The sequence below is a fragment of the Rhyacophila brunnea genome, unplaced genomic scaffold, assembly GCF_057557595.1.
Source record: "Rhyacophila brunnea isolate RB1 unplaced genomic scaffold, BYU_Rbru_1.0 scaffold_1, whole genome shotgun sequence".
In the NCBI taxonomy this organism is placed as follows: Eukaryota; Metazoa; Arthropoda; class Insecta; order Trichoptera; family Rhyacophilidae; genus Rhyacophila; species Rhyacophila brunnea.
Window position 1 is genome coordinate 4,026,978 of NW_028232751.1, and position 15,353 is coordinate 4,042,330.

The window sequence follows — 15,353 nt, forward strand, 5'->3', positions numbered from 1 at the left end:
TGAAATCTTCATATACAACATTTTTCCACTAATTTACTATATTTTTTGTAGTAAGTACATTCAAATTAAATTGCCTTTATTCACCACTTTACATTTAAAACTCTTAATAATTGTATGTTTATTGTATTTAAAATATAAAATGTAACAAAACATAACTGGTTTAATTTTTTCCATTTTTCTCAAAACAAGAATATTGTTGGATACAACGTTATTCCGGGCAAGGGCTCAAATAACACTGATAGTTAATATATTTAAATTGAGAATTTTTTTAATTCAATTTGAAACGAGAAAGGGCGAATCAATATGTCAAGCAATCCAAACAGTGGACCACTCGTTACTTGTGCAAAAAGATAAATGTTCAGGCTTCATTAATCTAAAGATGGCGCTGGTCTGTTCACTATAATTTCCATTCTTATCGACAATGCGAAACAAATTCTACGCTTAATAAGAATTCGAATCTTTTATTGAAGAATTTACGCCGTAAAAAATATTTGTTGTTACATACCTACAAGATTAATAATAAACAAATGGTGATTGTTCTGTGTACACTCATTAGCCATAAAAAAATAAATTGTTTTGGTAAGTTCGCGCCAAAAATCAACACCGTCAAACAACGCTTAGTTTTTCGACTGTCAACACGTATAGTTTGTGCACGTTTTCTTAATAAATATTTAACAATAGTACGACTAATGGTGGTAAAACACTGACAAAATGCACGTGAGGGTAAGATTCTGTAAAAAACCGGCGGCGATAGTGGTTGTCCCTTCAAGATTGACTACAATCGACACCTTTCGAAAGTTGCTCGAGGATAAGTTCGACGTTGAACCTTCTCTCCAGAGACTCTTCTACGGCGGAAAACTGGTAATGCAATGTTAAATTAGAATTCTTTCATTCAACGAATCAATTGGTATTTCCTAAGGCTTCGGCCACATAGGCAGGTGCTTCACTAGTGCTGAGCTAGGTGCTATGCTTGTCTACGCGACTGCCATATTGCACACTACATGCTTAGGTACAAATTCATTTGACATTTGGGAGCGCTCAGGGGCCCTATGTTAGAACTTGCGAGTGCCAGCTGCCCGGTCGACATGACGTCATATGACATCATTATGACGTACTACCGAAGTGATAATAGCACTCGAGAATATAACGCTACTCATACAGCGGCGCTATTCATTGTCACCATACACATATAGGTGTTTCATCATAATATTTTCCTAGCCTAAGCGAAATGTATGAATTTTCATATCAATTTCTTTAATAAAAACTTAATTTCATTAGTTTTTTGCTTAGGAAATTATACGTTTTCACTATACTTTACCTACTTCATGACGTTTAGTATTTAAAGTCTTGATTATGCTTATTCTAGCTTGAAGATGGATATTCTTTTTATGACTACAACATAAAACTGAATGATGTGATCCAACTCATGCAGAAAGTTACACCGCTTGTCCTTGAAAACGATAAGCAAACTGTGGAAATAGTAGGCGAGAAGAAGATTGAATATGATGGTAAGCTAATATTTATGTAATGTATGATAACTGCTGTTTCATTGTATACAGCGAGATACAGAAGCTACCGTTAGTACTTACTGGGAAATTAAGAAACAACTGATTTATGTAATTTCTTTACACCCCTGTTTTATAGTGCCTGTACACGTGACACATGAAATTACTGTCGGCAATAGTGCTTATTTTAAACTATCGTGACAATAACTAACTGTTTACACGTAAAAGAGCTGACTGTCTCTGGAGTAAGCAAGGCGCGATGTCATTTTATAGTACTATTTGACAGGACGTATTGAAAATCGGTTAACCTCAAAATGAATAGTTTGGTTTTTTTACTGGCAGGTTCGCCATTATCGTTCTACTGCGCAGGCGCAGATCTTACTTGCGCGTAAAAAATCTTCCAAGCTTGTTTGATTAATACATGCAATCTTGCCGACTGCATGATAATACATGTTTCCCCATACATTTTCTTGTTGTGCACAGTAAATCTATGCACGTGTAAACAGGGTATGAGTTTTGTACTGTTCCATCTAAGTCATTTTGTACGACAGAGCATTCAGTTAAGTCGTTCAATGCGTAAACCGCACCTGGCGCGTAGCAATTAACATTATAATTATGTGGTCATCAGTTAACGAGTTAATCGATTATGAATTACTTATACCTTAATATTGTTTATTTGTTTTTTAATTTAGTATATTTAGGGACATTTCTCATTAGATACCTAATTTTATTATCCAGGCTTTATGGGTACTATCTGTGGCTTTATACAGTTTCATAAATCCTCCAGTGTTCAAATTTAGAACTAAGCCCATCACGGTATAAAGAGTTGAATGATGTCAAATATTAGCATGAGGCGCCCAGACAACTTATACTGATGAACCTTTCTTCTTCTTCTTTCACCCTGTCACATCCCAACATTGGGGCATAGGGCAAGCACAAGTTGGCGCCACTTCCCTCGGTCCATCGCCAACTCCTGTGCCTCCCGCCATGTCAGACCTGCAGCACGTAGGTCGCTTTTGTAGCATCGCTGCAGGGTGAGGGAGGGCCGGCCACGGCGACGGAACCCTTGAGGCTGTGCCACAAGGGTACGAAGTGCCGCACTCTTTGGCGGCATCCGGAATACATGTCCCAGCCACGTGAATCGTCTCTTCGTGATAACTTCAATCACCGAAGGCTGTTGTGTCTGCTCACGAACTCGGATATTTGTAACGCGGTCGTACCAATGTACCCCTAAGATTCTGCGGAGACATCGATTCTCAAAGCTCAAAAGCCGTGACTCTTGAAGCTTCGTAAGATGCCATGTCTCACAGCCATACAGGAGCACAGGTAGCACGCACGCGTTAAACAAACGACATTTGGTCCTCACAGAATACAGCCTTGACCTCCATGCGACTCCAAGTCGGTTGAACGCAGAGCCCGCCACACCCATGCGGATTCCAAGCTCACTAGAAATACCACCATCATCGGCAACCGTGGCACCCAAGTACTTGAATCTGGACACCAGCTCGACGGGCAGACCAGAAACCCGCAGAGGAGTGTCGGCGTCGATGCAAGCAGCACTGCACATGGATTTGGTCTTAGCGGCATTCAGATGAAGACCCACACGCATCGAGTTCGCGGCTAGCCTGTTCACGGTCACCTCCAACCTCTCGATCGTCGAGTCAAACACGACTGCGTCGTCTGCATACTTCACAGTCTTTCTTCGCATAGATCGCTTGTGTCATCATGATGTAGGCGTATCCCACTGTCGGGGCAAACCGTCTTACGCATTATGAAATCCATCATGATGATAAAAAGAAAGGGCGCAAGTACACATCCTTGCTTGACTCCTGACGTGATTTCAAAGAGGTCAGAGGATGTTCCGACTGCTCTCACGCGACACTCTGTATTGGTGTAGAGAGCACTTATTACGGCGACCAGTTTCCGTGGGACACCATATCCTAGCAGAATTTGCCACAGAGATTCACGATGAGGACTGTCAAATGCCTTTTCATAGTCCACGAAGCAGCAGGCGACAGGTATATTCATCTCTTGGTACTGTTGCAGAAGGCTTCGGAGAGTTGAAATATGCTCTGAGCAGGACTTCCCCGGGACAAATCCACTCTGCTGCGCACGCAAAACGTCCAGCATGGGACTTCTAATCCTGTACAGGAGAATCTGCGCCAACACCTTCCCGGGAACGCTGAGGAGAGTGATTCCTCTGTAATTATTACAGTCTTGTGGGTTACCCTTTTTGTGCAGAGTAACAACGGTACCATCCCTCCAGGCTTTGGGGCACTGCTCCCTTTCCCACACCTCGTGCAGAAGGTCACACAAGGACGGCAATACAGCGCTCAGTCCGCAGAGCAGAAATTCTGCATGGATGCCATCATCTCCAGGAGCTTTCCTGCGCTTCAGTCTTTTGACAGCCTCTTTAACTTCAGCAGTTGTCGGAGGATCTTCGCAGAATCCCAATGCAGTAGTGATTCCGAGGGCGGTGATCTCCGACGGAATATCGAAGGGATGCAATGGAGGTGGGCGATTCAGGACATCACTGAAATGTTGGCGCCATAGCTCCTGGACCTTTGCAGGTTCGGTGACTGTCACTCCGTCAGAGTTGCGTAATGCAGTGACCACTGGACGTTTCTTACCGCAAATTGCTCTGGTGATGCGGAAGAGAGCACTTGGATTATTCTTGCAGGCAGCAGATTCCGCATCCCGAATGAGGTCATCCAGGCGTCGGCGCTTATCGCGGCGGGCAGAACGCTTTACCACGCGGTCCATTGTCTGGTATTCCGCGCTGCGCTGTGGGTCGTATGTACCATTGTCTCGCAATTCTTTCAGGAGCTTCCTCTTCTCAATCATCTCCCATGTATGAGGTGACATCCAGTCCGGTCTGTGCGTATGCCGCTCTCCTAATGCAGTAGTTGCGGAGCTCATTATAGCATCCCGGAATAATATCCATTTTCCTTCCAAGGGATCCGAGTCGATGGAAGACGTGAGAGTTCTAGCATCATATAAGCGCTTCTGCAGCTCCAGCTCATAGGTTGCACGCACACGGGTACTTTTCAGTTTTTCCACATCGAGTCTGACCGTCCTTTTGGGTTTTGGGACTCGTTTGAGGTCTATACGGGATTTCCCGACCAAGAGTTCGTGGTCACTGTGGATGTCTGCACCTCTATATGTCCGCACGTCTAGCAGTTCATGCCGGTATTTCGCTTTGACCAAAATGTGGTCGATCTGGTTTCTTGTATTACCGTCTGGCGATGTCCATGTATATTTGTGGATGGTCTTATGAGGGAAAAGACTACCACCAATCACAAGACCATTCATTGAGGCAAAATCTACCAGACGGGAACCATTATCGTTCATTTGGCCAAGGCCATGTTTTCCCAGCACAAAGGGTCCACGCGAGGGGTCAGATCCTACTTTGGCATTAAGATCACCAAGGATAACTGCATGATCACAGCTGGGGATATTTCCAGCGGCTTCCGCCAAACTTTCGTAGAATGTATCCTTATCTGCATCGCTAGCAGCCTCTGTGGGAGCATAGCACTGCAGAAAAGTGATGGAGCCCGACTTGGTCTTGAAAGTAGCGCGGAGTAGACGTTCGGAGATAGGTTCCCAGCTGGTGAGGCACTTGCAAGCTTCCTTGGACATCAGCAATCCGACTCCACTACGTCGCAATGTGGCGTGTCCGGAGTACAATAGACGAAACCCACGAATAAACTTCTCGCCAATGCCAGTGAGTCGACACTCACTGATCCCGAGAACATCTAACTTGTATTGAGAAAGTATTTCTGTTAGATGCTCGGCCTTTCCAGGGACATTTAGAGTACGGATATTGTAGGTTCCAAAACAAAATCGTTTACCGAATTCAGGCGAGGTCGTCAAGATGGAAACGGGGGTCCGAGGCTTCCCTGTGCTTGGATTAATCTGTTGTTTTAGGGTGTGCAGGTGATCATCCCACAGCACCCGAGTTCACTGGTGGGGCTGCCACCTTAGGGCCCGTGAACATGCCCTGGTTTTCTGTAGGGGTTTTCCTTCCCGTAGCCAGAATGTACCAGTTTTTAGGCGCTGGTGATTCGCCTTGCACCCTCCTCTATCTGCTACAGCATGCTGCATTGCCTAGGGACCCCCACGGAGAGGTTAGAGGTAGGATTTGTTGGCAGAGCTATCATGGATAGTCCACATACTCAGCATTTCAAATGGAAGCACACCTGATCTGGCATCAAGGCATACCCCACTGAAGTCATACCAACCTTTAGTATGCTTACATATTTCTTTTGCCCATGTCCGATCCTAATAAGATCATATGTGGCTCCACAGAGTGGAGGTTTGTATTCAGTTTTTGTTTTTACGAGGAATGGACGTTAGCCAATTGTTCAATCTATTAGGTCCATACTTTGACTCCATCCACAAATTGAAAAACAATATATGTATTTGTCAGAACCAGGATTCGAACCTGGGACTTATGACATTACAAGCCAGTTACATGTCTCACTGATGCATTATTATAATGGTGACAATACCTATTTGGTCTTTAAAGAAATCGAAAAGGTATGGTACCTATTCATGTTTCGCTCTTGTCTACCAAAAATTCTTCTATAAATGTCGTATTCCGTTCCACAGTACAAGATGTCTATGGACGTCCTGTCATATCACATCTCACAGAATACGACGTCTACAGACGTTGAGTCCGTGGATGTGTTAATAAATTTGAGGTTCTACTGTGCGTAATACGCAAGAAACACGGCGTCATTTTGCTGAACAATAGCCACTCTCTTTATATTATTACTCTGAAGTCTTATGTTCCCGTTTTTCATGAATTTTGTTTTTTTTTTATTATTACTTTTGGTTATGTCATCTGTTACCTTGACCTGAGGCTGATTTCAGATGAAGCTTTTCCTGTCATTTTTGTTTAGTCCATACAAAATAAAAATTAATTAACGTCATTATTTACTCTTTTTATAGATGCTGTCAGTAAATTTTATCGTGCCGGCGACCTTATTGATATCTACGATAAATTTCTCAGCGCCTGGTTCGAAGGAAAGGTTTCACAAATAGTGAAAGATCCAGAATACGTATCTCCGAATGATTGTACGAATGGAACCCACTCAAATTCAAATGAAGTAGATGAACCTAGTACTAGTAGATCGCCATCCAAAAAAACCAGTCAGGGAAGTCTGGAAAAAACACCACAAAAAAATAATAAGGAAGATAAATTTACAACTCCAAACAGTAATAGAAAGTCTCTGCGGAAAGATGCTGATGATAAACATAGCAGTAGTAAATGCGATACAAGTCCTGAACAACCGAAATCGCCCCAATCTGCCAACAAGACTCCTAAACGTGCTGTCAAAGACTATTTCTCTGCCAAAAAGAAATTGGTTTCACCGGAAGTAATAGAGGAAGAGGAAGTATCAGAAGTCAAAGATGAATTAATTAAGAAAAACGACACGAAAATTACTAATGGAAATGAAAGTTTCACCGATGAAGAAGGGTTATTGTACAAAGTTATTTTTCTTGAGTAAGTTAATTTAATTTTACACTTCATTTACGATCATTTAATTGTGTTAATTCATTCATTCACTTATATGGTGGCAGTTTTTCAAAAATAAGACAAATTAAAACACCGAAATTTTTTTCGGATTGCTACTTTGTTCTGGTATAACAGCAATGAAAACCAGTAGCATGACATGCTAGTATATTGGGGTATAAGTAGTTTTTTATACCTAATATAATTTAACCTATTAAGTATGTCTCAAGGTCCCAATTTCAAGGTTTCAGTTTGTCATTTTTGACATTGTGTCCCCCCACTATTATATTTCATCATAAATTCTTTTACACCTAGTTTACATTATATCACTTTTCAAATCCCTTCATTCGCTAAAAAAATTGTTCATTAAAAGTTGTCACTTTCAGAATTTTATTCCATTCATTTATTTATTATTTTATTCATAAAAAAAATAGTTAGTTTGGTTGGTTTTGTGACATCACATTTACTACACCCCCCATATCGCCTTCGTCACAAATCACAACCTTACGTCAGACCCCTTCCCCCACGACAAACCCTTATGCGATATGTGGATATGTAGCGAGCTTCAAAGAAAAAGATTTGATTTGTGCTGTCCCGTGGTGTCACAGTAAGCTGCCGCTACAGGAAAAAAGTGTGTAATGGTCGTTTTTCTTGGTTTTTAAAATGTTATCAGACTGATGCTCCCATCCCATTTTGAACCTTCAAATGAACATTGCAGTTAGCAAATCTGCCGAAATCGCCAGAACAACAATGAGGTCACCTCACGCGTACCGCGCTACATCGGCAACCGCATGACTCAATGAACGTTTTTTATTATGTTCTGCATGCTTACACATTTTGACTCACATCAAAACGCGCGCTCTCTGTTTTTATTTTTATTTTCTATGGATTTTCTATTAAATTATTATCTATGTCTGGTGTTTACATCTATTATCTATGGTCTGCTGGTTGGGTTCTGTTCAAAATATTATCTCTGGATAGAATATCGCAAGTAATTTTAACGTACGCTCACGTAGAAACTGTTAAAATTAATTGAAATTAGCATGAATAATGAATAATAATTCAAAATACTAATACATCAGAGTTGGCACTTTCCATAATTAAATTTATAGAGATAGTGATCATTCAAAATATTCTGTGGACTGATGAAACCATAGACTAAATTTGTTGCCGTACCAGCATGTGACGTGATCATAATGTAATCGCAGCATTAATGTGCACACAATAGAATAAGTTATTTACTTGAAAAATTGGTATTTTCATGTTTACATATTTTATATTAGTAATGATTGTCTATGAAACATACACAATTAATATTGGTTGTTGGACTTATTTAAAGTGAGTTTAATGTCATATTTGGTAATTAAGAGAAAAATAGCCATACCTAAGTGGCACAATTTTCATAAAAGGTAGACGACTGTTAAACTGTTTATTCGACAGTAATTATTAATGCCTGTGATATCTATTGTATTTAGTTTGTGTTTATCAAGGTCTTTATTTTATAGCAAATGTGAATGTTCATCGCGGTACTGCAAGTTGTCTGAAATAAGACCACGGTCGAGAACTGAAATAAAAATTGAAGACCTCAAAGTTGAACAAATGGTTTTCTTAAATTATAATCCGGTGGAACCTGATGAAAAAGGATTTTGGTAAGTCTTGCATTGGTGATAAGTGATAACAAACATTTGAATCCATGAAGAAATATTTTTCTCTCCTCTCTTGAGATTAAATTATAGGAGTCAATATTGAAACTTCTTCTTAATGTGCCATCCCCTAGCGGAGTTCGGTCACCATCAAGGCGATCTTAAATTTGTCGTCTGCTACCCAGACCAGTTCAGTGGAGCTGCACTCGTACCAATCACGGAGGTTCTTAAGCCACGAAATGCGGCGCCGTCTGCTACACGTAACATTGATCTTTCGGCTCTATATTACGACAGCTTACCCAGGATAAACGTCTGATTTCTTTATTCAATACTTGAAAGCATCTAAACAACACTTTTTGAACATAGACAATCATGGCAAAACCGCTATTATAAGCGTAGACAATAAGTACAAATATAAAAATCATTTACAATGAATAAAATTCAAACATTATTAATGAAATCGCCGTTTTCAAAAATCATTTTAGCATAATGGAGTTTGCCAATGCATTTCATAAAATTAAAATAAATATAATGTAACCTTTGACACGAAGGCACTCGTGCTTAATCCTTTGTATAAAAACACTCTAAACATGCGAAAATAAAGAAATATTATTCCGTTTATTTTGTAGTCGGTAACAAGGATGATAATATTACCTATGTCATCAAATACGTTGAAACATAGCAATATTTATACATCATCCTTGTGGTCATAAATATAATTACCTATAAATTATATTAATTTATTGAATACGTAGACGGTCATAAGAAGAACGGAGCATAAAGTACCTAGGTATATATTTTTATTATTAGATAGGTTAGGCGGGTAGGTGCCTATTTTTAAAAATTTACGAAACCACATAAATATAACGAGTATTCTATGCAATATAGTATTCATCGATAGGAATTGGGGCATTAATTATTATCGACGATTCGATTAGGTACGTCACCGCTGTGCTGTTATTGTCTCATGACAAATGATATTTTTTGAAGTTATAGTTTGATCCGACAGATGGCAGTGGCCTCGCGTCGCGCGAACGGTGTCCTTTTTTAAATTTCCGTCACTGATGTTCACTAAAATGCCAAGAATATTGACTTTTCCGACTTGATATTGACGTTATGGCGTAAGTATATTCATTTGGCGTGTCACCCATCATTTAAATGCGCCCGAATCACCTCAATCCAAAGTTGATTTCATTTCTTGCAATCTCCCGTTTGAGATCGCTATGGGTTGATAAAGCGCGAGGGCACGCCGGAACGAGATAAATTTACAATCTAATTTAACTATCTTATCACTCGATGGAGAACGATTAAACTTTGGAATATGTAAATGAGTATCGTCTGAAACATATCTACAACGCGGCTGCACGCACCCTCAGCTGCCGTCGATGACAGTTAATATAAGTTTCTAATTAAGCGACTTATGTTTTAGTAAATGGACTTTTAAAAATCGGGAATCACAGTTACGGTTCCGTATAAATAACCCGTTAAGTTATCAAAATATATGAGCTACGTTTCATATTAATCGTCTCAAAACCATCTGTCTATTTAAAGAGAGCGTTCACTGAAGACCTAGCCGGGTTTATATTTAAATTAATGTTTTTTTTTTAAATCGGGAGATTTAATACTTAATTATGAATGAATAATTATCACGAACCTAAATATATATTTATAACATCAGCTTCATTATAGGAATAATCGATCAATTAAATAGGTAGGTAGGTAATTTAAAACAAGGGATACATGTTCATTCTTCTTTTTTGAATTGCAAATTTCACCTGACAAATGGCGGCACGCAGCGGTGCGGTGACGTGATGTATCGCGCGAATCGTGAAGCGATTTGAATTTAAGGTGGCTGATTATCGAGATAATATCAAATATGTTGATTTATTCCACTTAACACTCTACGGTCCGGCAACGCCACATTGGCGTCCTTTGCGAGCCGAACGTTACTATATCTACTATATCTTTACTGTGAAAAATAAATATGAAATTCAATATTTGGTTGCAAGATCTATCGACAGATGGTTGAATGACATGTGCAAGAAGTAAAAGCACGATGGAAAAAAAATATTTCGGGGTTTTTACAGAGATGGCGGACGTAATACCATTCAGTATTTTTTTGTACCCAAGACATGAACAAAAAAGGTAATAAACACTCAATGTTATATTCCAGTGTCGTCACTTCAACTTCGAAATTTAATTGTCGACCCTTTTCAGTGGTAGTCAACCATTTATGAACCTGCATTCTTTTTTTTTAAATGAACGCAATTTTTAGCTATGAAATTGCGTGCTATTTGATATGTTGTCTTTAATGGTTTACTACCCATGAAACGTTCACCATGCTTCATCATCCATGATAGAAATTTTATCTTGAAAATGAGAACAGTTATAAATGTGAACTTGTATTGCGTTGTCATTTTCGTTCGCTTTTTTCGGGAGATTATTGCTTGTGTAACTGCACAAATAATAGCTATTATTATTTATATTTGTAGCACTAATTTCTATATTATAAGTATATTTTATATATTATAATTATATAATAAGTATATTTTAGCTAGGATATATATTTTTTATTAGTTTTATCTCCAAAAACACTTTTTAAAATGGAGGATCAATCGTTTTTAGAGGAAAACTATGCGGATTGTATGTCAGATATTCCCAGTGACTGTGAAGATATCGGAGATTTTAGTGATATTGAAACAGACTCATTTGCTCCTTTGAGAACACGCGCACGTACAACATATTGCGTGAGTGATTCTGAGGATCTCCGCCGAGAGAGAACAAGCTATTTGAAGGATTATCAGGAGTAACATTTGACACTGATAATTTAAGTCCTGAAGCTAAATCTAAAAAATGAGTGAACATAACCATGTCGGAGTTAAAAAAGTGGTTCGGGTTGGTGATAATAATGGGAATTGTCAGAAAAGCGACTCAGTCTTTTTGGTCGACAAATCCACTTATAGAGACTCCCATATTTTCGAAAACTATGCCACGTAAGCGGTTTTTCAAATATTGCGATATTTACATTTCACTAATAATGAAAAATGAAATTTCACGATTTTTTGTTGAACATAAAGTTTGGATCGAGGATATACAGACATCTGAATCAATTGATGTTACGGAAACGCATGCACCTTCTATATCTTCTGATACAGATTCAACCCATAAAACCAGTTCACCTACTTCATTACAAAGACTCTCTGGCAGTATAAAACTACATCAAATATCTCCGCAATTTTCAGTCACAATCTAATATTTCCGGGGATTTCCGCAACTAATAAACGTTTAAGAAGAAAGTGTGAAGTGTGTTCCTCACATAAACTTCGAAAAGAACCTATTTACATGTCCAAAGAGTGTAAAGTACCTCTACATCTACATATTGGTAATTGCTTTTCTTATCATTTAAAAAAATGTATTAGTTGTTAGTTCATTTTACATTCATAGTTTTATAAACTATTTCAAATAATTTCAGTTTTAGTGTTTAATTTGTTTTAAATCTACTCGTACACTATAATATTATGTGCCAATAATTATTTCGTGCCTAACCAGTTATCTAAAGGTATTATCCATAAGATTGAGTGTTCATTCAAATATTTTTGTGGAATATAAGTAGATGTTTGTTTTACAATTTATTGCTCATAGATTTTGTTATATGATTTTTTACGCACGCCTCTGCACTGTTATTGGATTGTCTCGATTCTTACAAAAATACCAAATTGTAATAAGCGGTGGGAATGTATATGCGTGCATTTTATTTAATTGAATTTACTCGAAAATATGCACGCCACTGCACTGCCTCTATCGGCTAGGCCTCAGCCATAAAACCAATAAATCAGTAATAAGTGTTCGTTCGGGAATGAATGTGCATTTATTTTTAAACATTTCACAGTTTGTGTGAAGTCTTTGTTATTTTATTATATTTGATAATCAGAGATATGAGTAGCTAGCGCTAAAAATGAATTGATACGTATTCTATAGCGGTGTAAAACATTTTGTATTTGAATATTTTATTACATTTTTTAATTAAAAAATAATATATTGTGATTGCTTTATATCAATAGGCTGTTTCCTTTACATTATATTTAACAAATTGAACTAATCTAATAACATATAATAAACAATTTACGAAAATTTACAAATTATATACTTTACATTTATGAAACGCGGGCCAGAGGTTGACAAGTTTTGAATAAATGACACAATTTGATGCATTGATATATTTTAAGTATTTTCTGAAAATTTAATAAATTTATAATCAAAAGTTATATCATTTTTAACTTCACGATCAAAATTTGTTGATTTTCATTTAAAAATACCGGATATTGGTGTAGGTACGTCGCGAAAATTCGCGGACCGTATAGTGTTAATATTGACATTACCGCATAAATATATTCAATAAGCGTGTCACCTATCATTTTAAATGCGCCCGAATCACCTCAATCCGAAGTTTATTTAATTTCTTCATTAGAGAACATAGATCAGGTATAGAGAATATTATACGCAATGTAAACGAGAGGTTACAATTACAATTAGGAATATTATACGCAATGTAAACGCCCACAGTGGCCGCGCGGCATAAGCGTCGGACTATCATGCCGTGGGTCCCAGGTTCGAATCCTGGGTCTGGCAAGTACACATATTGTTTTTCAATATGTGTGTGAGTCAGGGTATGGACCTAATAGGTTGAGCAAGTGGCTGACATCCATTTCTCGTAAAAAAAATCTGTTAATACAAACCTCTACTCTGTGGAGGCCCATATGATCTTAGTAGGATCGGACATGGTCGAAAAAAAAAAAAAAACGAGAGGTATTGTTGCCAACTTAATAACTGTATTGTTAATTATTAAGTTTATTAAAATATTTCACTGTTCTCTGTGACCGTACTTATTGTCTACACTTATAATAGCGGCTTTGCCATGGTTGTCTATGCCCAAAAGTGTCGTTTAGATACTTTCAAGTATAGAATAAAAAAAACTGACGTAACTCTCGTAACATTGAGCCGATCTTTCCTTGAATGACAAGTTACGGAATGCTGTACTTTTGTCCCCTCATACTGTGGCCGAGGTATTGTAGTTTCCTGGTTTTGATACTACGCAGAACTTCTCGGTTCTTCCCCATTCGATTGAGAATTTCAACATTTGTCACCCGGTCAGTTGCAAGGAATTTTGAGGATGCGTGTATATAGCCACATCTCGAAAGCTAACATAGAAAAATTATTGCCTTCTACTGTAGAAATTCCATCATAAATCGTCCGGTGTACGAATTTAGAACTAAGTTCATCACAGTATTAAATGATATGAAACGTTTAAAAGCAAACACTGATATTTCCAATTTGTAATGTTACTAGTAAATGACGTTTTGTGTTTTACTTTTAAATTATTAGTTTTAACGATAGTTTAGTTTTTCCATCATATTGTATTTCCAATTAAGAACAATATGCATATTTTTATTAGAGATTACACTCACGATGGCCGCGCGGCTTAAGCGTCGGCCTATAGCGTCGTGGGTCCCAGGTTCGAATCCTGGGTCTGACAAGTACACATATTGTTTTTCAATTTGTGTTGAAAGTCAGAGTATGGACTTGGTACTTGGTTGAGCAAGTAAGTGGCTGACATCCATTTCTCGTAAAAATAAAATCTGTTATGCAAACCTTCACTCTGTAAAGGCCCATATAATCCTATTAGGATCGGACATGGTCAGAAAAATCAATAGTTGCAATAAATATAAGCAAAATAAAATAATGATATCGGCATTTGCCTGTAACTATTTAGCTTGTCTTATGTATATGATATTCTATGCATTCATTGTGTCGATTTAGTATGAAGTAGTTAATTTTATCAAATGACATGAATTAGTTTTTTTTTGTCAATCATTATCTATTAGAACCAGCGGCGGCTGATCTAACATCATACAAGTGCACTGCACTGCTTGCATTGCTATGAAACATTGTTCAACATCGTAAATCATATTTTTTCTTCATAGGTTTTTAATATTATCGCTCATTTATTGTAATGCAAACCATAAACCGATGTGACCATATTGTCAATAGGCGATAATACAGTCACTATGCACCGTATACGTCATCCTCGCTGAAATCATTTGCGCCCGGGCAACATATTTAGTTTACTTAAAATGAACCTAAAGCTTAGTATGAACTAAAACCATTAAAAAACAACTTAAACCGTGCTAATACGTTTCGCCATACGTAAAGTTCCAGAATATCGTGCGCCGACCCGGTAAAATGACATTATTTGGTCTGAGTAGAGAGCAATTACAGATTTTAATTATGGTTTGTTATTATGTTTAGTATTATATTTAGCAATCTCGTATGTAAAATGTCTGTAAAACTAAAAACAATAGAATTCATTATTTTCTAAATTTAACATCGGTAAGAAATACAATGTCGGTAACATATTTTGATTTATGTGTACTCTGTGTGTTGACTAAATGCGAAATGATGTCGGTTATTTATAATATAGTAAATTATTAATTCATGAATTCTAGTGATAAGCTAATAAATCTTAATACTATTTCACAAAGTTCAGTTTCATAATAATCATTATTCATATAGTGTACAAATTGGTAAAGATACCTAATTTTACAAAAAAATTACAAATTAATACAAGTACAAATTGGTAAAGGTACATAGAATAAGATGGTTTTCTTTAAAAGTAAGAGGTATTTATCT

General features: G+C 37.6%; 4 protein-coding genes across 4 annotated transcripts in view; 3 read left to right on the forward strand and 1 right to left on the reverse strand.

Annotated features, from left to right (window-relative positions):
• LOC147079374 (RNA polymerase-associated protein CTR9 homolog) overlaps positions 1 to 15,353 on the forward strand; it is a 282,101-nt gene that overhangs the window by 213,615 nt on the left and 53,133 nt on the right. The gene's annotated exons all lie outside the window — the stretch shown is intronic.
• On the forward strand, positions 609 to 1,528 carry LOC147079378 (E3 ubiquitin-protein ligase UHRF1-like). The gene is made up of 2 exons (XM_085960353.1): positions 609 to 861; positions 1,367 to 1,528. The coding sequence occupies exons 1-2, from the start codon at positions 712 to 714 to the stop codon at positions 1,526 to 1,528; spliced, it is 312 nt and encodes a 103-aa protein (XP_085816479.1). The 5' UTR covers positions 609 to 711.
• Positions 2,317 to 5,144, reverse strand: LOC147079379 (uncharacterized). Its single transcript, XM_085960363.1, has 2 exons — positions 3,756 to 5,144; positions 2,317 to 2,406 (listed from the first exon to the last, which is right to left on the reverse strand). Exons 1-2 carry the CDS (start codon positions 5,142 to 5,144, stop codon positions 2,317 to 2,319), a joined length of 1,479 nt encoding a protein of 492 aa, XP_085816489.1.
• The window catches only part of LOC147079380 (E3 ubiquitin-protein ligase UHRF1-like), a 32,810-nt gene continuing 22,999 nt past the window's right edge, over positions 5,543 to 15,353 (forward strand). The window contains exons 1-3 of the mRNA XM_085960377.1: positions 5,543 to 5,639; positions 6,459 to 7,014; positions 8,529 to 8,672. Of these exons, the coding sequence (XP_085816503.1) occupies positions 5,543 to 5,639; positions 6,459 to 7,014; positions 8,529 to 8,672 (797 nt within the window). The remainder of the gene's footprint in view (positions 5,640 to 6,458; positions 7,015 to 8,528; positions 8,673 to 15,353) is intronic.